General features: G+C 44.2%; 1 protein-coding gene across 13 annotated transcripts in view; it reads right to left on the bottom strand.

Moving 5' to 3' along the window:
• The window catches only part of BANP (BTG3 associated nuclear protein), a 124488-nt gene that overhangs the window by 27523 nt on the left and 71527 nt on the right, over positions 1–25438 (bottom strand). For 7 of the 13 annotated variants that reach the window (XM_084905049.1, XM_084905051.1, XM_084905052.1 and 4 more), the window contains 5 exons: positions 22357–22596; positions 14959–15126; positions 12905–13035; positions 10546–10617; positions 7303–7341 (listed from right to left, as the gene is read on the bottom strand). In XM_084905049.1, the coding sequence (XP_084761175.1) occupies positions 7303–7341; positions 10546–10617; positions 12905–13035; positions 14959–15126; positions 22357–22596 (650 nt within the window). The remainder of the gene's footprint in view (positions 1–7302; positions 7342–10545; positions 10618–12904; positions 13036–14958; positions 15127–22356; positions 22597–25438) is intronic. The other 6 variants (XM_084905055.1, XM_084905047.1, XM_084905054.1 and 3 more) reach the window with 1 other exon arrangement.

Genomic DNA, 25438 nt, shown 5'->3' with positions numbered 1-25438 from the left:
CGCTATACTTTATTTCACCAGACCCCACAGCATGCAGGCTTCACTGCAGAGGTGGCTTTACCTGCCCCACAGGTGAGGTGGGCCGAGTTCAGAGTGTGACTTGAGCGGCCTCAGGCTCTGCGTGTCCTCCCACCCTACCTCTGAGGGGAATGCTGCCTATTCTCCTCTCCTCCCCGGAAGAAGCTCTCTGGCAAACCGCAGGTGAGAGCACCAGGCCAACCGAGCACCTTCCTGAGCTCACCTAATAGGTGAAGGAATCCATGCCAGGTCTGAGTGCTGATCTGCCGTACTCTGCGGGGACTGTTTGTAGCAGGCCCCACTTTTAAGGCTCAAATCCAAATCTCAAAAGTTAAATGGGTTTTCAGAGATCCTCCTAATTTTCCCAGAAAGAGTTCAACTTTGAAATAACACTATGTCCACCAAGTGCCTCAGGCTCCTGCCCTCCAGGAACTAGGAGAGATGCACAACCACCAGCCCACACCAGGCCCCTGCTTCCTAAACAGTTACTCACAGGAAAGGCACTCGTCTCAGAAAACAAGTGTTTCCTCTCTCCTCCATAAGATTTGCATCTTTTTGCTTGAACCCTCACTTTCCCCTGAAGAACAGCCAGTGTCATGAAGAACAGAACCATCAGGTTGGCCCACCAGGGGAGGTGATGGGACTCCTGGACAGTGCAATGCACACCGATATGTGACATGCCCAGAATTCCTGGGCTATGACCAAAGGATTTCCAGTGAAAGGACAGTAGCATGACTGTTACATGAACACAAGGCACAATTAATCAGAATTTAAGGGCTGCTCCCAAAACATATTTTTAACCTCATCATTCTTCATCAGTACTCAAAACTGAGCCAGATTCTATTCATTTAAAAGTGTTTTAATGTCTTGCCAAGGTTTAAATGTCCACATAACTTTACAAGTATCTTCTACGTACAAAGGAGCAAGGCCAAGAAGACATGGTCACCAAAGTTAGCCAGAACTGAATTTTATGCCTTCACCTTCCAAGCAACTGGACTGAGGAGTGTTCTACTCACATTTGACCAAACTCCACTTCCTGGTTCAGGGAAAGGAACACATGCTCAGGCTGCCAAGACCAAGATGTCCATTCTATCTAATGAGAGTTTGTAAGAAGTGTGACTGCAGTTTTCTCCAAGGAATTAGAACAAGCACCCTCAGCCTTTTCTGACTCCAGCAGGACCGAGTTACACACCAGTCAGGTACAAACATTGGCAATGCTATGAACCATAATCTGGGATTTTCAATAACACAAACATAATGCCTCATGCCATCCAAGATTCCATTTGCTGACTGTTTCCTAAGACTACTAAAACATATTATATTATGTTTGGCATTTCTTTAACAAATAACTACAATTCACTTAAAAAACTAAGTTGTAATCTAAATTGCTTCACAGTGATGAAGCTCAGATCTGCTTTCTTTGAAAGGTTCATTCATGGCCATAATTTTAACAAGAAAAGGAACATTTCCCAATTAATGCTTTAAATATATAGTTTTTCTAAAAAAATGTCTCTAAAATCACATACACACACTAAAAATAAAGGGATGTTCTCTGCCAGGCTCTACATGCAGAATTTCGAAGGATCACAGTCTAGTGACATCACTCAAGAACAAAACAGATCTTACCTTTTTTTTTTTGGGGGGGGGGGGGGGGAGGGGCTTTTTTGGTTAATTCTCACCCAAGTATATTTTTCCATTGATTTTTTAAAAATGTATTTTTATTTATTTCAGAGAGAAAGGATAAGGGAGAGATAGAAGCATTAATGATGACAATCATTGATCAACTGACACCTATGTGCCCCAAACTAGGGATCAAGCCCAAAATCTGAGCAAGTGTCCTGACCAGGAATCGAACTATGACCTCCTGGTTCATAGATCAATGCTCAACCACTGAGCCATGCCGGCTGGCTCCATTGATTTTTAAGAGACAGTGGAAGGGAGGAGGAGAGACAGAGAGAGGAACATCGATGTAAGAGACACATCAATTGGTTGCCTCTCACATGCACCTCAAACCTGCAACCGAAGTACACACCCTTGACCGGAATTGAACCTGGGACCCTTTAGTCTGCAGGCTGATGCTCTATCCACTGAGCCAAACCAGCTAGGGCTAAATCTTACTTTTTTAAGTGTGTAAAGTAAAAACTTATCTCTTCAGAGCCTTTTCATCATTCTCACATTCTCACATCATTCTCACATGCCAGTGTGATCAGTTTGGGGGGTGGGGGGGGAGAGGGGGAGGATATGGATACACCCACTGTTCCAGAGAGGTGGCCCTGTGGACAATAAGTGTCTCAGGAGCCAACCAGATACCAGGCTGAGCACTGGTCAGCTCTGCTTTTGGGGAAGGCGTACCTTCCTGAAGTAGGTCCCATTTCAGTGTCAAACAGAAGCAGAACAAAGTCAAGTCTGCCCAAGACGACACACTGACAAAGTGGCAGCACCGAGGCGAGATTTGGGCCCCAGTTACAATTCTCCCACCAACTGGTTCTCTTCCAAACAATATCCCACCCCAAACAAGGGTCTCAGGAGGTAGCACCATGGGAGTGTACAGATGCGTCAGTGGGCAAGAACCCTGAATAGGTGCTTCACCTCTCACCCCTAACCCCCATCACAGAGCTTACCAGGGGCAAGGGGAGCCTCTTGCCCTAACTTTCTCTAATAGAGTAAGTGGAAGATGCACGTGCATTAGGTCCAACATGGCTGTAGGGCCCCCTGGAGAAAAGCCTCTGTTTCTGGCAGAAGCTGGCTCAACGTCCTGGGCTGCTCCCAGCAGAACCTCCCAGTACAGAGTCGCTGCAGCTGACCCTCCAGGATAGGGTTCCTTCTCTCCCCTAACATTCCCCGCAAGGATGACTGAGGAAGAAAGGAGGCAGTAGCATGCAGTAGTATAAAACATCACCTACACTCCAATAGTACCTATGATCAGACTGGAGACAAGAGAAATCAGCAGTTTGGATTCGCTTAGTAATATGACTTTTAACAACAATAGCATCTGGAACAAAGCCATAAACACGTGTGAATATCTGGAGGTCCAGCTTCTGGCCCATGCATCCTTCTCCAAGGAGGTGCCCTAGTCCAGAACCCACGACCACAATTAGAGACAGCATCTTAATTTCAACCCTAATCAATTTGGCCATCTGGTTTCCTAGCAAAACAGTAAATGTGATGAAGGATGAAGAATGATCACTACAAGAAGATACGCATGGCCGAAAACCGAGGGAAGAGAACAGGAAACACATGAACACACCACAGGGCCCAATGCTGCCTCAAACCTGCTTACAGATGCAGCCATCCCTTAAAATGCGGCTTCAGTCTACACCTTCAGTTCTCCACGGTCTGCAAGTTGGTCATCTTTCCAGATTCTTCTTTCCCATATTTGGGAAGCAATGAACTCTGCTGCCCTAAGCTCCAATGTCTATAATGTACCAGGCAGTCACACCCTCTCATTGGACCCATGGTGGACCTGCCAGGTGCCACACCCCTACATGGAACAGGACCAGGATCTCTTAATAATTAATCTGAAGAAAATATATGACTCCAAAAAGGATGGCCCACTGTCAGAATCATATTACACAACTATGTAAATGTAGTATAATAAACACCATGCAACATGAAGACATCAGATTTCTCTCCTGGAAATAATTCACTGCAGACTTGACCATAAAAAACCCCATCAGCAGCACAGGGGTCAGCAGAGCACGTTTCCCTCCCGTCTCCTGCCAGGTGTTGCTGAGTGCTTTCACAGAAGCTCTGCACTCAGCAACACAAACAAAGCCAGCAATGCCCATCTTTGAAGTAGAAATAAGAAAGCCTGTGATAAACATGACTGTATTACAGAAACAGCAGTGGACACGGGTTCGACAGCCCTGGCATCAGGAAGTATCTCTGCCATCAGCTCCTAAGAGATGCTTAACTGTAAGGATGTTGAGTGTTGTTGCTTAACTAGCCTTAAACAGCAGTTATACCTATTGAGTAAGAGTTTAAATGAAATAGTCGGTGGATCTATGAACTCAAAAAAAACATGTAATTTTGTGTGTATGATGTCATTTTTACATAATTTTTAAATTACATCAATAAATTTCTTTTTGCACTTCTATAATTCAGGAGGATTTTCTATTCCCCAGAGTTGAGATAGCTATTCAACATTTTTTGCCCAAAAAAAACTGGCGCGAGCCTGGTGTTGTCAGTCTTGAGTAAATGGAACACCAACAGCTACACCAGAACTGGAAACTGGGAGCCCCTGGAGCATTACGGAGGGGAGATTCTGAGGCTGTGTCAGGCTAAGGGGGAAAGAGCCCTAGAGGCTCAGGGCCTATCCTCCTGTGGGCATGAGAGACTGGTGGAGGGCAAGGGAAAGTGGAGAGGCAGTCAGAGACTGTGGTGGTGGAGAGAGAAGGTGGGAGATGGGATGACAGGGTCTCCTGCCTTCTGCACTGATGTGTGTCAGCCATATCACTGGCATCAAGTTGAGTGTGGTGTTCCGTGTCTTCTATATATTTCACAAGTATTTGGTCAATTTAGAAAACAAAGGTGTTATGAGCAGGATAACTTAACAGGAACAAGAAATAGATAGATGATAAAATAACAAAAAACCATTTCCACAATGGAAAAAAAAAGAAAGGATTAGCTAAACAGATGTTTAACAGAAATAGGCAGCTTCTTATGAACACATACTACTTCTTTAAATCAGAAACCAGAGTTTCCTTTAGAAAAGAAAAAGGTGCCAGGTCCCAAAACTTCCCTTTTGTTACCATCAGCATCAGTCCTGCCTTTACTTAAGTTCTGTCTTTAACTGGAGGTCCCACCAAAGTGACCAACAATCAGCATGGTGATTTTCTAGGCAAAAAATGCAGATGACTAAATTATTATTTATGTGACACAGAAAGTGATCAGTGCAGTAGTTCTACTTATCGTGTAGTGAGGTTGCTAAGAGAAAGTCAGTGGGAACTCGGAGGTAGACAGGCTGGAACAGACATAAATCCACAGTAAATCCCGACTGCTCATGTGAACAGGCCAATGAGGCATGGACAGGAACTATGGTGAGTGTGCAGAATGGGAGGCAGGACAGGCAGCAGCACTTGGTGAGTGTGCAGAATGGGAGAGCGCAAAAAACACTCTTGTTTGGGGAAGTTTCAGAAGGTGGCTCTTCAGATGTGAATTCTAGGAGTCCTTCCTGAGCTGACAATTGTGGACAGAGCTGACGTACCTGTTATAACTATCCACAAAAGCTGGTTCTCTGCCTTCAAGATGTATCTGGAATGGTGTTGCCTGATTAGGCAAGGCGAAAGGATAGTAACAGAATAAAAAACCTGATTATATTTCAAAATCCCTGGTGGAATTTTGCTCAGGAATAGAGACAAAAACAACAGGGAAATCAAGATAAACAGATTAACTTTTCTCATCAATTAAAGTTCAGCCACATCTTAATCAAACTGTCCTCCCTGTATGAATATAAACCATTAAATTGTCAAAAACAATGAAAAACTACTGATAGTGACCTGTCCTTTCCTGCCCAGCCCAACATCTCTGGCCCAACCAAGAGAAACATCACATTGAAGCTGCTGAGAACCGATTCTACTGCGCCTGCCCACAACTTCATCACCAAGGCAGCTCAGAGAAACTGTGGATTTTAATTTTGCATTTCTTAGGCTTTTTGGCTCTTTTCCATGGAAGCTATGTTATATTTATATATTAATACTGCTTCAGGACACTGATCAAAACCTCATGTGTATGTTCAAGTAGAAATTTTCAAGCCAAGAAACTCTAATTTAAATATTAGTAAGTGCAATTAGTAAGTGCGCTCTGAGGGTTCAAGAGAAAATCCAAGGGCTATAACTATCCTTTCACTTCCTAGTCCAGCAATACATGCTCTCTACAACCGGCTCATGGCAGGCATCAGCCACTCATGGTAATAATGGGAAAACAGGTGTTTCAAAGGGGAGCGTGCATTTGGTTTTGAGAATAACAAGTATTATTGCCTTGAAGTAAATGAGTTCTATGCTCATGCTTATGGTTCACGTTTTATAAAAATAAAATAAAAAATAAATAAATAAAGGAAGATCATCCAGAATCTGTCATAATTATTCAAAAATTGCAAATATCACCTTCATAAAAACTCTTCAAAAAGGACATGGAAATTATATATATATATATATATATATATATATATATATATATATACACACACACACACACACACACACACACACACACACACACACACACACGAGTGGCCCAGTGCAGGAGGGTGGGGAGTGTCCCTCAGCCTAGCTTGCACTCTTTCCAATCTGGGATCACTCTTGCAAGCTGGGATGACTGGCTCCTAACCGCTCACCTGCCTGCCTGACTGCTCCTAACCACTCTGCCTGCTGGCCTGCTCGCTCCCAACTTCACCTCTGCCGGCCTGCTCACTCCCAACTACCCACTGGCCTGATCACCCACAACTTCCCTCCCCTCGAACCCTAATCACCTCTATCTTGGCCCCGCCACCAAGACTTTGTCCAGAAGAATGTCTGGAATGTCATATTACTCCTTTATTAGTATAGATTATTGATTTCAGCGAGGCAGGAAGATGGAGAGACAGAAATATCAATGATGAGTGAGAATCATTGATTGGCCATCTCCTGTATGCTCCCTACTGGGGATGGAGCCTGCAACCTAAGCAATGTGCCCTGACTGGAAGAACCATGACTTCCTGGTTCATAGGTCAACACTCAACCAATAAGCCATGCCAGCTGGGCAAGGACATGAAAATTTTAATCCCTCGAATTCACCAGCAATTTTGCTAGATCTTAGAAAGCAAATCATTCCCTAGAAACCCTCATAGTTGGCACAATTCTCTTTGTGAAAACAATTCATATAAAATGTATTCAATGATAGTCTCTGTTGCTTTTTGTCCAAGATTAGAAAAAAGGCAGTAGCTGGAGTTTGACAGCAATATCCATGAACAAAACCTACTTGTTCTAATCTATAGCTATTGTACAAACACAGTGATCAACAATAATCATGTCAATTTACAGAAAACACCTAATAAACAGATGTGGAGTTTCATCCATAAGACAAAGGGTTACCTGAAACTCCACGAAGAGGCAGATACAGCCCAGAGACCCACAGTCAATGTGTCCCCATCAGATGTCCTTAGCCACCAAGTAAAGCCAATATTTCCCTGGAGCAAATGCAGCTCCATCCTCTGGCTCCTCATTCCTCGCTCCCTCCCTGTGGCAGTGCAGTGTCTGGGGATCTACTACAGCAAGCAGCATGCAGTGAAGGCAGGTGAGTACTTACCTGCCCATCCTGTCCCACGTGGTGTATCTGTAGATTGCCCTGCAAAATGGATGAAAAAAAGAGAGATCAAGAATAAAAATGACTTCAAGACACAGTAGCAAGAACTTCCCCATGCCATTGGTAAATAACCAGCAAAACCACAAACACCAATTCTACAAAAACTCAACCCATGTAGAAATAAAAACTCAAAACAAAATATTTAAGCTGAGTTTACAGGTTACTATTTTTTCGTATAAAAACTAACAAACTAAAAACAAGACATTTTCACTCTCCACCCCAACCACAAATGCAAATGTAATTTTTTTTTAACTTTTATTTTGAGACAAGTTCAGATTCACAAGAAGAATCAAAAGTCGTACAGCAAGAATTCCCTGTACCCATAACCCAGCTTCCCCATGGAGACACCTTACATAAGGATAGTGCATTTTCACAAGCACAAAATTGGCAGGACACAATACAATTAACCAGACCACAGGCCTACTGGGATCTCACCAGTTGAAAATTCATTTTCACTTGTTTAAAAAAAATAACGAAAGGTTCTGCTAAATGTCTCTTTGCAGACATCCTCATTTTGAAAAATAATTACTTACTTTTTAAATGAACAAGGTAAAACTTCATTCTGATAAGAAGACAACTGTATATTATAACTTATTATAAAGTAATCATTAATATTATCAACAATGTCTTCTAATTCATTGCATTCAATTCCTAATGGAAACAAACAAAATACTGGGCTTCAGCTATGAAAACTGAAAAAAGGGATAAAATCAGTTTCAAAAGTTTAAATTCAACAATTATTCTTATGTCCAGCCTTGGTAGCTCAGTGGTTGAGCGTGGACCTATGAACCAGGAGGTATCGATTCCTGATCAGGGCATATGCCCAGGTTGCGGACTCAATTCCCAGTGTGGGGTGTACAGAAGGCAGCCAATCCTGATTTTCTCTCATCAATGATGTTTCTATCTCTCCCTCTTCCTTCCTCTCTGAAATCAATAAAAATATATTTTTTAAAGTAGTATGATTCTTTTAGAAAAAATAATATTAAAAATGTATGTTTATTATTTCCTTTTATTATTATATCAATTTTCATTCTTTTCAAATGACTACCGGCAAATTAAGCATTCTAAGCATACACGCCTTGTAGACTGACACTTCTTAAATGTTTGGCTTCCCCTTGTCTGTGTCTTTAAAAATTAAGCCTCACTGCCCTTTAACAGGACACCCCACTTAGTCGGCAGGTGTCCTGCACCACTCTGTGCATTCCTGTGGAACACACATTATGGTGAGCCAGAAGACTCTCCACTCACCATCCAGCTCCGTAACTCTGACAGTCATACATTTCAGGGCCATCTCCAAGTTCACTGCCTGCTGCTCTCCTTCCCCTGCCCGGAGCTTCAGCCACACCAATGTGCTTTCTCCCACTCCCTTGTTTAGAAACATGACCATTACTGAACTAATTACTCCTATGAATGAATCAATCCCCTCCTGTGACCAGGTATTTACTGTTCCTCTCATAGGAATTCCTTCAGCCACGTATTCCCGTCCTTCCCTCAGAACCTCTGCTTATCTCTTCCCTTCGCAGGCTGGGCCCATGGACAAATCTCCGGCCGGGGTCAGAATGAAAGAATTTCCCTTAGAAAGCATCCCAGAGCCCCTCTCTGTTTCCTGCACCAGAGAATGCTCGTCACTTCTGGCCCCCCTCCCCTCCCCAGCACACTCATCTCAGTGCACTGTGGGGAGCCTCTACCTCACATTTTCACACAGCAGCAATAGCCTGCACAGCAACCTGCACTGACCGGGAGCTCAGCAAATGCCTTCCACATGCGTCAGTAAGCAAATTACCACTACCTCCACCTCAGCACCCTGGGTTCTGGAAACTGAAGTCAAAGGGGCACTAATGCCTTATCTACTTAAGAAAAGCAGCCTATAAAGCATGACTGAAGTCAAAGGGGCACTAATGCCTTATCTACTTAAGAAAAGCATGCCACTAGAATATAAGCAGAAGTGCCCACAAAGCAGCTCTGAAAAGCCATTTGGCACCACTGAACTAATCAGATGCTTCCCTCCAGAGGTTCTCCTGAAAGGTTCTTTGGCAAGTCAAGACTTGCTCAGTTGCTGCTTTTGCCATTGGTGAGGCAACCCGACACCATGTAATAACACACCACAGTGCGCGTCTGCACAAAGCTGGTACTATCTTTCCAGCCTAGAAATAAGTATGTTTTTTAGCTCCCAGCCCATGCTGCCAGGGGCAAGCCATTCCACACCTTACTTGGCCAGCAGAGCAAGTGTGCACTGTTTAGCAGCCATGGGACAAAGTCAGAGGAAGACAAGTATACCGAGTCTACTGATGCTATTCTGTGCTGTCAACCACAGAGGCAGCCAACCACCACCCATGCCCTGTACAAGAAAGCTAGAAAGGCAAGGTCACCCCTGAGGGGCTCAGAGAATATCAGCGCCATGACCAGCTGGCCTCACCTTCCAACAACCCAGATAGATGGTCTACCTGACCTTCACACAATGACCCCCTATAGCAACTGATGCACATATGGAACAGCACTTGTGCAGCTGGGATGGACTCCCTGCATTCTGTCTTTATCATGGATTAGAATTAATGGAAAGTAGAACACCACCTGTGAAAAGAAGCCTGGATCTCATGAACTTAAGGCAGCTGAGGCAATCCTACGAGTGGCAGGAATGAGGAGAGCCATGAAAAGATGTACTGAAAGCTCATAGGATGTACATGTGCAGTCTCACCAGTTTCCAATCAACCCATATTGTGGGCACTGGTTTTCCAGGCAGAGCACAGGCTCACAGAGGCAAGGAGAACCTACCAGGTCATGTTGCAGGAGCAGAGCTCCACCTCCTGCTCTTCCCACTCCCCATGCTGGGGAACTCCCCGGGACAGGAGAGCAAGGCCGGAGCCATGCTGGGAACTAGATCTTCATCTCAGATGGGAAGACAGGAAAGCAGGGTGGGCATGGAGAAAAGGGGTATTCAGAGGTCAGCACCAGCCAGAAGCAAAAACTGGATATAGCAAGTGTTGACAAAGAAAACTAGACTGCCCATATAAACTTTCAGTGCAGCAAAGGCAGGAGGACAGACAGGGTCAGTTTGTGCCCAAGGAAAAGAGAGTAAGGTGGTCAATGCTGGACATCATGTTGTCTGGGGATTCCCAGTTGTCTGCCCCATTTGACAAAGATCAGAATGCAGAAAGCCCACAGGCAGTGCTGGTGGCCACAACTCACCTCACTGTCCTGCGTGATCTGCACCTGCTCCCCTTGAGGCACCTGAGCGATGTGGAGGTGACCCTGTGGGATCCGCAGCGAGAGAAGATAACAAGAAGCATCAGAAGAAAATCAAAACCAGAGGAAACAAAAAATTATTTCCGAAATTTTTGTTCTTAACTATATGCTCACAATTCAAAAAAAAGACCAACTAAATCCTGAATAGTGTAATATAATATGTACATAGTATTAGCTACTTAATAGCCTCTTGAAATTAAACTGTTAGTATATAACACATACAGAACATTTTGCAATAATTCTTAAAGGAGCAATGGAGCGCAGATGTTTCTCATTCTCCCTCTTCTTTCCTTTCTGGAGTCAATAAAAATACTTTTTTTTAAAATAAAATAAAATTCTATCTTAATGAAAATGGATAATAAAGTAAACTACTGTAGAAATTTCTATTGATTTCATTTTACTATGTCTTGGGAAAATTCTGTTAAGTCTTTAAATTTGCTTAAACTGAACAAGCAAATTTCAGAATATCAAGAACATATAGAAAAAAATGCAAACAGGAATTTCCAGAAAATTAGAATAACTTTTTTTTTTTTTTTAAATCATACTATTAACTCAGGGTGATCAGAAACTTTGTGTGCCCTAGTTGGTTTGGCTCAGTGGATAGAGCATCGGTTTCTGGACTGAAGGGTCCCAGATTCGATTCCAGCCAAGAGCACATGCCCAGATTGTGGGCTCAATCCCCAGTGGGGGGACATGCAGGAGGCAGCCAATCAGTGATTCTCTCTCATCATTGATGTTTCTATCTCTCCCTTTCCTTCCCTCTCTGAAATCAATAAAAATGTTAAAATAAAAAGAAGAAGAAACTTTATGGAACTACCCGGCAAGGTCTCCCAGAGATCTGGGAGTGCGGCATGGCTACACAGCAGTGTGGGATTGTGGGGAGGAGACTTGTACTTGTGTATCTACATCGAAAACAGGGCAGGCAATATTTTTAAAGTCAAAGAAACACATGACTATTTAAATAGCTGGAATAAACACTAATAAAGAAATCAAAGCATCCAACTATACAATGCATTTATGTTTGTAGAAACAGAAAATAAATAGTTCCAATAAACCTTAACTTTGCCTAGTGATATTGCTCAGTGATATGAATGCCCATGATTGTATTTAAAAATTCTATCTTGTCCTGGCCAGTTTGGTTCAGTGGATAGAATGTCAATCTGGGGAAAGAAGGGTCCCAGGTTCCATTCTGGTCAAGGGCACATGCCCAGGTTATGGGCTCAATCCCCAGTATGGGGCGCTGATGTTTCTCTCTCTCTCTCCCTCTTCTCTCCTTTCTAAAATCAATAAAAATACTTTTTTTAAAATAAAATAAAATTCTATTTTAATGAAAATGGATATTAAAATAAACTACTGTAGAAATTTCTATTGATTTCATTTTACTATGTCTATGTGTGAACTGTGTCCAAGTTATTCTGAAATTCTTTCACAAAACTTTCTTAAAGAGTAACTAACTGCCTTTGTGACTGTTAATTAAACAACGAATTCACTACTTTTAACTGCTTAATCTCCTCTGGAAGAAGAAAAACTTCATTAATAGTCCTCATCAATACTTTCTAGAAGCCCACCCCTTTCCAGGCAGTGTAACATCAAAATGAGATCACCCTTGGATAGGATTCGGGTTCCAGGAGAAAGCCCTGGTGATGCAGTGTACAAAAAGAGTCTGGGTGTGACTCAAAAATCAACACAATCTCAGGGGCACACTGAAAACATCCTGTTCTCTAGCAAAGTTCCTGCCCCCACATCTTGGCCACAGAACCCACACAGGGTCTGGAGAAATTTCCACCTGGGCTGGCACCACCACGACAGAACAACAAGGCTCAGTGGACTCATCACTGAGCTAACTGCCCACACAAGCTCAGTGCATGTCCCACAAGCCAAAGGAAATGCTAAACAATAACTAAGGCCACCAGCTTTTTCATTGACCCCAGAAGGAAATTATTTTTTCTTCCCCCAGCACTTATGTTTCCAAAGTGAGAAAATATCTATGACACCATCTATGACACCTCCCAGGAGGACAGGATGCAGCATGGACCCTTAGAGCTGATAGTGACCACTGGGTGCAAAACAGCCATGAAGGGCAGGGCTCTCAACAATGTCAGGGTCACCCAGCAACGACCTTCCTTTTGAAATATAAGTGTTCATACCCTAATTACTTCTACTTTAACATGCATTTTTCCCTCATCCCAAACTATCCACGTGATCCAGAAAACCAGGGAGAACTGATCTTGCTTTTCCCAATCTCCACCACACCCTCCCTTCCAGTTCATTCATGGAGACAGGCTAGTAGAAAGGTACATACTACTTGGACCTGTCCATCCTCTCCAATCTGGTGGATCTGGACCTGCTGGGCGTTGGCCAGGGCATAGTGCAGGGCCTGCGGCTGGGGCTGTGGTATTTCAGTGGCGGGTGGCGGCGTGCTCATGAGGCTCTCTGTGGGAAAACAGATGGCTCAGCATCAGCGCAGCAGACAAGCGTAGGTGCACACATCTAGGCTGCCTTCTCTTCCCCAACCCCAAGCCCTAAACTCCCACAGAAGAAGAAAGGAAATTCTTCATTCTGAAATCCAAATCAACATGTCCCAATGGGAAAGCATGGCATTTTGTAGAACTTATCAGTAATTAGCATTAGATAACTAAGATTTCTGACCTGTAGATAGAAGGAATCTAAAGAACTGACTATTCACCAACAGACCATTCACATCTACTTATTTAATTGAAATTCCTCAGGATATATATTGACAAGATAAAAAATACAAAAAAAGTAGATGTTAAACTCTATTTTAAATCAGCAATAAGTAATATTTGTCCTTGGACAATTAAACTAACTAAAGAAAAAAGCTCCACTCACTGATTTAAAGATACACCTCTAATAAAATTTTACTTTCTATGTTTAATCCAAAATGATATGTTTGGTTTGGTCATGTGTATTAATTTTAATTGTAAAATCTCAATCAGAGAAATTTTCTTAAGTACTTTTACTAAAGAAAAGCGTTTTATGAATTTTTTAAATAATTTAATGATGGGCATCAAATTGACATAGTATATTGAGTCCCTGCATGTATGTTATTTTAAGTAACATAGCAGCCCAACCAGTGTGGCCCAGTGGTTGAGCATCAACCTATGAACCAGGAGATCAACACGTGCCCAGGGTTGGAGCCTCGATCCTGAGTAATGGGTGTGCAGGAGGCAGCTGATCAATGATTCTCATCACTGATGTTTCTATTTCTCTCTCCCTTGCTGAAATCAATAGAAATAAATAAGTAAATAAATAAATAAGTAATATAGAAGTATGCCTGAAATTACATCCTTTTAAATTATTTCAAAGTAGAATTAAACATTTAAGTGTCAACATTTTAAAATGTCAACATAAAAATATGCAAAGAAGAACACTTTTCCAAACTTCTTTAAGCAGAAAGGACAGGCCACCCAATAGGCTTCCTCTCCTCCCTAGCCTGGCTCTTCTCTATGTCCAGTGGAAAACCAGCTGCAAGAGCTGGTTCCCTGCAACTCTAAAATATTGGGCACTAGTAGATGCCCACCTAAGGTCTTCATCTCACCAATGAGACCTGTGGGGGGAAATGCTGACTTGTATTTTATACAGTAATTTGTAGCCATCTTAAAATCAATAAAAATGTATACAGTGTTGCTAGATAAGAGAGAGCAACTCAAATGTTTTAATAAACTAATTTTTTTAAAACACTTTGAAACTGGTGGCTTTATGGTTTGTGTTCAAACTGGCAGGACTAACCTTGGCTCAGAATTTTACTTATAGGATTTACTTGGAAGTTCCTTTGATATCAGCTGATGATTAAAAAGTAAGCAAGACACTCCAGTTGGAAATACTACCAATAACAAGATCCTGGTTCAGTTACATTTTACTGAATTATTTCTGTCACCAGAATAGCCTTACATATCAGATTTGCTTTGTTAGACTGAGTATACAAAAAGAACAATAACAAAAATTCCAGAAGTCCCTTTAAACACCTATTTTGTTTTACCTAGTTTTAGCCAAGTATGCAGGATATTAAAATAGAGAACAATTAAATCAACACAAACTTAAAAAGCAAGGTGCTTTTCTTAAAGTTGGATTTTTAAAAATGAATATGTTCTGTGTTTCTCTCAAAATTAATTTGATTGCAGTGCTCACAAAGAGGAAGCTTCAAGCCGTCTGGTTGTGGCTTCCCACTGACACAGAAACAGCATTCTCGAACTTAAGCTGACATGTGAGCAGAGTTAAGGCTTGAATTGCTGGTGCTTAAGTGGCAGCTATAGATTCTGCGGGTAAGGGGACTCATTCAGGACCACCCCCAAGCCCTACAACGCAAACTGCTCCAGGCTGCCCCCCGAAGCGTACCCGATGCACTGTACGAGGAGGAGGATGGCGTTCTCCGAGAGAAGCTCTTGACGGCCAGGCTCTGGCCTCGCTGTTTCCGCCGCCAGGCTGTCCGGCATTTGGAGTCGATGCTCTGTTTGATTCGGTACCAGTCAGATTCTGTGATTCCAAATTTATAAAAGAGGTGACCTGGAAGAAGATGTCCCAAATAAAAGCACCATGAGGTGAAGGCCTTCCTTTTGGGTCCTGGCTGTTTGGGAGCAATTTGAACACAAAAATGTGATTGGGGCTGAGAGCCCCCACCTCCACCCCACAGGAATGCTGGTTATGTGTTATAAAATATTTTCATTTATTTAAGTTTTAAATAACTCTGACTGGACCCACCCAAACCAGATGGAAATAAGGTAACAAGCTAGGTGGTGAGGCTCACAGGAGCTTCCCAGATGCTCCACAAACTTTTCTCTCTCCTCTAACTTCCTTAATGTCAAAAATAAAATCAAAGATCCCAACAATTTTATCAAAACTGTTTTTCCAGGCCCCAGCTCTGTTCATTTATGTCTTCCTGGCTGCCTCCCTCCCTTCTTTCAAGTCTTGGCTCCAATAGGACCTCAATTATCCTATCCTTAACCAGCCCCTTTGACCCTAAGGTTCCTTCCACCTCCACTCCCATCCTGGGTCTCTAACATTTTAGAGAATTTACATATTTATTGTGTTTACTATGTTTCTCTCACAGACACAGGGATCTTTGTTTTGCGCACCCAATAAACAAGACTATCTGGGCCCATAGTAAATGCTTCAAAACTCAATGACTAATTAGTGACTACAACTCTTCTTAAAACATCTCCACTGTAACTTCAGTTCTGTGTCTGGTTTGTGGAACTCTCCATCTGCCTCCTCATCAGAATGAAAACTCCCTAAGAGCAGAGATGATTTTTTACTCCCTAGAGCAGTGGTCGCCTACCTTTCGGACCTCATGGACCATCAGTTGGAGACCACTGCCCTAGAGCCCCCATACCCAGATAGAACTGCACTGCTAGTCACAGAGGGTGCATGTAGCCTTGCACTTAACCGAGCATATTACTGGCACCCACATTTGTTAACCTCTTAAATCACAGATAGCTCTCAGTATGTGCCACCCTTATCAACAAAGAGGAACCCAGTGACACGGGAGGCCACTGAGAAGTGGGTGGCAGATGGAGACCCTTCATTGCCAACCCTGCTCACCTCTCACTAGACCACACCACCTCTTCTTTATGCTGAATCAACAGAAAGTAAGGTCATGAACGTGGGAACTACAAGAAATGCTTAAGCAGGGTGACCTCCTCTCCAGCTGGCTCAACTTCACTGATTAATGGGAAAACAAATGGATGAAATTCAAAAACTGAATAATAAAAAGATTAAGCTAAAAAACATCCTGTTTCAACTACTAAGAGCATTAAGTTAGGACTATCTACTGAGAATTAACTTGATGCACAATTCCTAAAATGTGTCCCTCTCAAGACCAAAATACTACAAATAATCAAAACAAAGGCAGTGTTTGTTCTCTTAAGTACTATATTAAGTATCAAAAGTTTCTTTCATCTTGAAAAGACATTTCTGGAGTTTTTCTATGAGCATATGCTTAAGACATCTTCGACTAAATGTAATGAAAACCCAAATTTCTGTAATCTAGATTAAAAAGAAATTGAGGTAAGGAGGGGTAGGATTTATAGGATCTGAAAGAACAAAAACCTGAGTAGTTTTAGCAGCACTGTAATCCTCATGCATAAAAGGAAATATGTAACTGAAACAGCATGAACCTTTGCTTTCTGATATTCAGGTCATCTCTAAAATAATCACCGAATCATTCATCAATACCTACTGAGTGACTGCTACATGCCAAGTATGGCTTTCAGTGCAGGGATGCCTCACAAAGTTCCAGGCTAGTGACCAACATTAGTGGTAACAAAAGCCAACCACTGCCATTATTGCAGAAGAACCAAGTATTAGCTGTAGTTGTACAGTGGTGCCTCGCATAAAGAACGCCTCACACAGCGAACGCTGCACACAACGAACTTCATTTCATGATTCATACAACGAACTTCGTTTCACACAACGAAGTCGCCCGAGCTTCCACGACCGCTTTGCCCGAGCTTTGCCTTCGTGGACCCAGGAAGAAGCAATAGTTGATGGCACAGAAGTGGTGAAGGACATCATCACAGTGGCCCAAAGGTTGGAATTAGAGGTAGAGGAAGAGGATGTAGAGGAGCTTATTGAGGAACACGAAGAAGAGCTGACAACTGAAGAGCTCCAAGCACTTCTGGTCCAGCAACAGGACAATGCTCAAAGGGAAGCGTCATCTGATAACGAGGAGCAACAATCAAACAATCAACCAATCCCAACTGCTGACATCAAGAACATCCTGGTCAAATGGAAAGCAGTTCAGGAGTTTACCAATGCCCACTATCCGGATTCAGCTGAAGCAAACAGGATCAACGATCTTTACTCCGATACTCTTGTTCGTTATTTCCAGCAGATGTTGGAGAAAAGAGAAAAACAAACGACTTTGGACAGGTTTTTCATGAAACCATCGGCCAAAAAGCAGAAAATGGATGAAGATGTGCAAGATTCGGTAGACTCTACTTAGTCTGTCTTAAAATTAAAAAAATGTGTGGGGTTTTTTTTTTTAAATTATGTTTTTAGATGTATCTAAATAAAAATAATAACAAAAAATTTATCTTTTTTATGTCATCTTAGCATATTTTATGCTACAGAACGAATTATTTTTTTTAACATGTATTGTTATGGGAAAACGCGTTTCACATAATGAACTTTTCGCATAACAAACTTGCTCCTGGAACGAATTAAGTTCGTTGTGTGAGGCACCACTGTATAGTCACCGGAGAATCCAACTCCTGACTATAGTTACAGGGGAGTGAAACTATCAGAACTATAGTTAGGTTGCTATAGGAGACCCCAACTCCTAACTATAGTTGCATAGTTGCCCAACTACAACTATAGTCTCCAAGACAAGAAAAGAAACAGCAATCACACACAATATAAAATACATTATCTATATCTATATATATAAAAGCCTAAGCGACCATTACAGCAGAACAACCAGTCGACCAATTGCCATGTTCGCACTGACCACTAGGGGGCAGACGCTCAATGCACGACATCCCCTGAGGTTTCCCGAATTGCAAGAGGGCACAGGCCAGGCTGAGGGACACCTCCCCCACCCCTTCCGTGACAAATTTAATGCACCAGATCTCTATTTAAGTCATATGCTTCAAGAGAAACATTCTAGCCTTAGCCAGTTTGGCTCAGTAGATAGACCATTGGCCTGCGGACTAAAGAGTCCTGGGTTCATTTCCGATCAAGGACACATGCTTGGGTTGTGGGCTCGATCCCCAGTAGGGGGTGTGCAGGACGCAGCCAATCAATGATTCTCTCTCATCATTGATATTTCTATTTCTCTCTCCCTCTCACTTCCTTTCTGAAATCAATAAAAGTACATTTTAAAAAAGAGAAACAGCCGGGACTGGTTTGGCTCAATGGATAGAGCGTCGGCTTGGGGACTAAAGGGTCCGGGGTTCGATTCCGGTCAAGGGCATGTACCTTGGTTGCGGGCACATCCCCAGTAGGGGGTGTGCAAGAGGCAGCTGATCGATGACTCTCTCTCATCGATGTTTCTGACTCTCTCTCTCCCTTACTCTCTGTACAAAATCAATAAAATATATTTAAAAAAGAGAAACATTCTACAAACCATCTTCCTGTTCTCACACCTTCACATTCAAGGAAAACCAACTGAATGCCTCAAGGGATAAATGAAATTATACACAATTTTAAAAATTTGTCAAGAACAGAAAATATATACAAGATACACATGATATATAAATACAAGAAATGAGCAAAAGCGTGAACATGTAAATTCAACTTTGTAAAAACCAATTTGACAGTCAAAATCTGGCATACATCCTTGACAAAAAAAATATACATTCATAGTTATATATTATCCATTTTTTAATTCTCCTAAGACATCATATTACATAATTCCTTCCAAAAGCAACTCAAGACTCAAATGCATGGCAAATGCCACCCTGATGACTGCCAAGAAAACTAACTAATGAATCAGCAACACAAATGTTCCCCTGCTGAGAGCCCTAGGGGGACGACAGGGGATGGATCCAATGGGGCAGTGCCCTCAGCTCTGCCCTCAGAAACCCTTGGCCATCAGCGGCAGCTCCAGGAAGGAGTCCTGACAGCAGAGGGTACAGCCCCCTGACCGCAAGTACTGCTGGATGCTGCTATTCTGACTTTTCCTAAAGCGTACTTCATTTGAACTTAACTGGTACTTCACAATTGTAAAGCATTTTATCTCATAAGAAAACCTCATAAAATGAGAATGCCATTACCCTCACTTGAGTTACAAGCTGAATTATCAGTTAGGAGTGAGACCAGGCTTTAAAATTCAGCCTCCCAGCACCCACTCATGTGGAGAAGAAGTGGTCACAGCATAACTCCAGGAGTGCTATACTCTGCACCTAGGAGACCCCCTCAGGGACACTCAGGGAACCAGGGAGAAGATGACATCAATTTCATGCCAAAGCCACTGCTCGTATAACTCCCTACCACGAGGCTATCACTCTGGCTGCCCTGTATAGGAGGCACAGCTCACTCTAAGGCCATTTCTGGCTGCTGCACAAGGGTCCTTGCACAGGGTCCCTAAGGAGCTGCAGAACCATCTCACCCGAGGGTGAGCCACATAGCTCTCTCAGTATCTTTGTGGGAGAGCTGCTCAGCAGGCAAGCCCCCAGGCCACCCCCAGATCAGCCCCTGCGAGCTGGCCCATATGCTTTGCTGGCAAGCTATCTGGCCACCTCCTGAAGATATGAGAGTCCGTCACTGTTAACTGCCTTCCCACTTTCCAGAATGCCCATAGTTGGCAATGGTGGTTCAAATCACAAAACCAGATTCCCAGCTCTCAATTAATGAGCCCCACAGAGAGGCTGAGACACACTGTGGGAAAGAGGAACAGAGGAAATCAAATGAACTGAGACGTAATCTCCCATCCTTGGTGGGTGGCAAGGGGCTTATCAGTCACAAAGGAATAAAAAACACTATCATCACTAATGTAATCTCAAGTTCAAGGAGGGGAAATAAGCAGAAAACTGAGTGCCAGCAATTTACTTCTTAAAATTAGTCTTGACTTCATAGTGAGTGGCCTAGAAAAACAACAGAAATCTTCAGCTCTCTGATGAGGGGAAACTGGCCAGCATGCTCCCTCATGAGGATGGGTTCAGCACGCCTGGCTGACACACATGCACCTCCCATACCCAGTATGCCCTAGCCTCAAGGCCAGGTCCACCCCTTCTCCCCAAGCAGTGGTGATCCACCAACGGAACATAAGCACGATGAGTGACACCACTCCTCAGTTTACAGCAGGAGAGCCCGACGCCGCTATCGGGCTCTCCAAGCTCAGAATGTGACCTCCCTTGGAAATAGTTTTTGCAGATGTGATTAATTACATTAAGATGAGGTCATAATGGAGAGCAGTGGGCTCTACATCCAATGTGACGGGTATCCCTGCAAGGAGAAGAAACAAAGGGAGAAGACGAAACATATAACGACAGAGGCACAAGACAACAGGGTTGTGTGATAATGGAGTCACAGGGAGAAGACGCAGGGTGACAATGGAAACACGGAGAAGTTAGCCGTGTGAAAACACAGGGAAAGACAACCGTCTGAGAATTACTGAAGGTGTCCACGTCACCCAGAGTCTGCAGAAACAGCAGAGAATCAGGTGTGCGTGATCAAGTAGCCAATGCCCACTAGCAACTATTTAAGTTCAGTGCTCAGCATTTAATCAGTATTGTTCATTTGTTCAGTTGTTTTTTAGTAAAAATCAGCAATACAAATTAAACTGAGCCAAAAGGAAAAAAGGTCAACAAATGCTTTTAACCTTTCAAAATGCCACCGAATTTGAACACCGAGAAGGCAGCGATTTGCAATGGTTCCCAAATGAAGGAGCGCTCGGAAGGTGGCCAGCTTCCACACCTACAGGGAAATAGCACTTGCTTGCTCTGACGATGCAGTGCCTCCCCCACGCCACTCGGACTCCCAGTGGTGACTCCACAGCAAGTCCATTCATCCCCACCCTTACCCCATCCCCATGTGCTTCTGCTCTGAGTCCCACTGCCCACCTTCCCCACCACTGTTCTAGAATGTTCTCCAAGACTCAGCCTAACAACCTGTGTGTCACAGCCTGCACACAGGTTCCAAGGCACCCCTCCAAATCATCGGTACCCCTTCCTAGTAGCCCTGTGACTCGCACATGTGTCAAACACAAGGCCCGCGGGCCAAATCCAGCCCGCCAGGCCTTGCAATGTGGCCTGCACCGCGCTGTCATCACTGCACTCCGCTGTCAGTCAGTTTATGACATTGTCAGTTTATGACTGTTCAGTAAACCATTCGGCCCGCGATTTAGGCTGGATTTTAGATTTTGGCCCCTTCTCTGATTGAGTTCAACACCCCTACGGCCTATGGGAACAGTGATCCACCACCCAGAGGCCATCACACTGCACAATGCTGGGCCAATCCCAGCCACTCTTGGAGCCTCAGCACAAGCACCGTTCTCCATCAGGACCTTCACCATCAACCACTGCAAGTGTGGACAACTGCCCCGTGACTCTTGGGGCTGCAGCTGTTCACATATATCTAACTATATACTGTGCAGTTGGAACAACTTCTTGTTCATCTTTACATCCTAACAGCACCTTGCATTGTGGGCTACACTGCCAAATACCATCATATGGCTTGTCTCCATGCAAACACACGTGTTCTAAGGCCGCACACACATGTGTGTAATGCCTACAGATCTGAGTGGTGCCCTCTGTACTAGGCATCATTTCTAAAGCATGCGTTGGCAGTTGGTCGGCAGACTTCTGTCTGCTTTTGAAAGTCAAGTTTATGGAACATAACCACACCTATTTGTTTACATTTGGTCTGTAGCTGCTTCAGAGCTGGATAGTTCACAACACAGACCCCCACAGCCTAACACATCAACTGCGTGGTCCTTAGGAGAAGTCTGCTGACTCCTGCAACACTAGTCATCTGAGAACTGATTGATTAATTCCCACCTGAGGGACTGATGTCAGCTCATTTTACATGCAGTTTCTCAGTAAGCTACTCAAAATGATTCTCAGGGTCTGAAAGGCCCACTCCCTGTCTTTCCCATGGGTTGGGTACCAGGCAACACTTACTAAAGGAAATGTTCAACCCAGAAATCCCTCTCCTTGCTCTGTGACTAGTTCTGACGTCCTCGCCAACCCAATAATGGAGATCCTGACTCGTCCCAGAAGCCCTACCTCACAGGTCCAAACCTTCAGACAGGTCCCCCTTTAAGGAGGTGAGAGAGAACAGGAAACACACACTTACACCGGATCCCATAGATAGTGAGGGGGTCGAGCTGCTTCTTGCCATGCTTCCCCTGGCCTGAGAGGTTGGACACGGCCTGCACCTCCCGGTGGAAGAGGTAGTCCAGCAGCGTCAGCGCCATCTTCTCGGCCGTGCGGCAGTTGGTGCTGATGTGCAGCATGTCGGAGGGGATGATGGCGCAGCGCACCCGCATCTCGGGGTTGTTCTCGTCCCCCAGCCAGGTGCCATTGGGGTAGTCCTCTGAAAGAGAGAAGGGGAGTCTCAGACAAACTCACACACTCCAAAGGGCCCAGTGATATATACACAAGGAAGATCCATGGGGGCTGACAGCAAATCGCTCCCTCAACTTTCCAAGTGTTGGCCAGGAACACTGAGGCAATTCCTGTGGTCACAAAAGACTGGTATGGGATCTTACACCTGATCAACAACAGAAGCGAGGACATCATTCTCCAAGGATCGGACTGGGATTCTGTTGATCATCTCAGGAAGATCAATGTAATATGTTGTAACACAAAAATGTCCTGCCTTGGAGACTGGCTTCCACAGGGCTAAGCCCACCTGAGAACTCACAGAAGGTAGAGCACTGTATGTTGTCAGCACACTTGTCACCTGCCCGATGGCCTGCCCAGAGCTCTCACAAGTCTGATAACAGGTAACGGTGGAGACTCCACAACGCCGATGACAATGCTGCCAAGGACCCCACACACACGCCGGTATGTCTGGAAGAGGTGGCATGGGACAAGCTCTAGCCTTAAACCCTGGATTCTCTTTACAACTACAGTAGGACAAAGAGCTTTTTAATACTTATGTTTTTTTTCAGCATCACTGCATCGGGAAGTGCAGCAAATTAGAGTGGCCTGAGAGTTCCAGCATCAGGGAAGAGAGAGGTCGCTCACAGAATACACTCGCTTGGGTTATGGCTGTGAATCTGGCCATATTAGCGCAGGACAGCCACACACAATGTTCCATCTCTGGGATGAGAATCAATGCGCAATCCTGTGTTTAGAGGACTCTGTGACTCAAGTCTCCACTTGGAACTGTTCCAAGAAGAGGCCACTTGGAAGCTGAGCACATCCTAAGTGAGACAAACTATTTGCATGATGTAAGCTGTTGCTCTGACCTGCTGAGGAGTTGGGTGGCAGCCAGCTCAGCATGAATAAAGGTCTCAGGGGATGCTAAGCTTCCCACACTCCTTTCCTCACTCTGAGTCCTTCCACTGTCCTTCTGTGTGTCACACCCTCCCCTCCCTTGGCCTCCCACCAGTGAACCTGGAAGTATACAGATCAGAAGCACTTTCCAGCCTCCTGCTCAGAGCACCATGATCCCGCTCCTCTCCTCACCTACGAAATTTCCTCTCCTGCCACTCGTTCTTCCCTTAATCCTGTAGAATGCACATTTGTGGCTTTCAGGTTACTAATTGTGACATGAAGACTACCAAGCCTTGCCCCAGCCTTTGTTTTTCTCAAGGGTCATCTAAAATGCAAACACCCAGAACTCGACATTCATGTGTTGGAAGGGCCCCGTTTTCTCTACCTTCAGGATGGCCACAGTGAAAATGAGGGTTGGTGTGAGGCCATGGAGAGGGAAGAGGGAGGGCAGTGAGGGGCCAGCTCTCCTACCCAAAAGGAGAAGCATTTCACTAAGACCATATCCCAAAACAACCACCGATTCTGCCTTGAAACTCAGCAGCTTTCCAAACAATCTCTTCTGATCTTAACATGGCAACAAGTTAAGGTACAAGATATAGTTACTGCACAAATATGCCACTATGGGAGGGAAGGACATCAACAGGGAGAGTTGGAGCCTCCCTCTGGGTGTCCTTTCTGCTTTGTTTTTCCCTCAGCTTTCTGCTGAGTGTCCACTAGGCCTGGGCTGACAAGTAATGTCATAGCTACAGTCACCACTGCCTCAAAATGTCTCATTAACTTTACTCTGAAGCATCTTGATATTTACATTCCAGTTTCCAGACACAGAAGTCGTCCTCAGAAAGGGTGGCCAACCTGTCTTGCTTTGCCAAAGGCCTGAGGCAGAGCAGAAAACCGAGTGGCTAGCTGCCTGACTCATACACACTGCCTCCTTCACAGGCAGCCTCTCCCAGCCGTGCTCCTGAGCCATGAGATTTCCAGGAACATCAGGAGAGGCGTGGTAACTATGGCAAGATGACCCTTCGCCACAGGGCAGACCGGAGGTTGAAGGACTGCTTAGCGCGGTTGAAGCTAGGCTCCTGGCTTTGGCTAAGGCCAAAAAACAAATCACAAATCTAATTTTTGGAACTCAGAGTAAGAGGTGAGTAAGTAGTATCATTTCTCAGAAGTGTTGATGATTTAAGAGTGGAGATGCAGAACCATGACCATATGCTCAGATATGTGCATTTTTCTTACCGTCAGTCAGCTACTATTACATTTAGCCATTTACACAGAAACCAAACGCGCACATGACCTAAGTATGGATGAGATGGGACCTCTAGAGAAGAAGAACCACACTTTATCAGTAACAGTCAATCCATGAAGCAAACCAGAGGGAGGGGGAGGAGAAAGCAGAGGGGGGGAAGTGGAAAGAGAAAAGGCAAAGGGAATGAGGAAAAGGAGTGGGAAATGCAGGAGGGAGAGGAGGAGGGAGAGGGCTGCTGTAGGGAAAAGAAAGGGCAGGTGCTGAAGCAGGAACAAAACAGTCCTCTGGGACCAGGAAACTATACTTTGATTCAAAACATGGTTAAAGACAGTTAATGCACTCACTGGGACTGAATATTCATGCCGGAGTCCCCAGGACGGGATGTAAGGGTGTGTCCGAGAGGGGCAGCAGGAGGACTTGGAGGGCTGGAAGGCCATCTACGCCTTCCCTGGGAGGCTCCCAGAAACAAACTCTGCCCCTTGTGCCAAACCCTCCAAAATACACCATGCTGAGTTCCAATCAAATCAAGCTTGAGGGACATTTAGCCTCATGACAGAGATCTTTGCAGAGTGGAGGCTCTGGTTAGTGAGGAAGTTGCTAGAATGAAGGAATCCTGAGATATTCTAGGTGGCTGGCTGCCTCACCAGCTAAAATGACAATGGGCCAGCTTCCCCACATCTGGTTTAGAATT

Source organism: Pipistrellus hanaki (assembly GCF_964339955.1).
Source record: "Pipistrellus hanaki genome assembly, chromosome: 15".
NCBI classification, from domain to species: Eukaryota; Metazoa; Chordata; class Mammalia; order Chiroptera; family Vespertilionidae; genus Pipistrellus; species Pipistrellus hanaki.
Note: the sequence above shows the minus strand (reverse complement) of the source record. Positions and strands in the feature narration are given on the sequence as shown.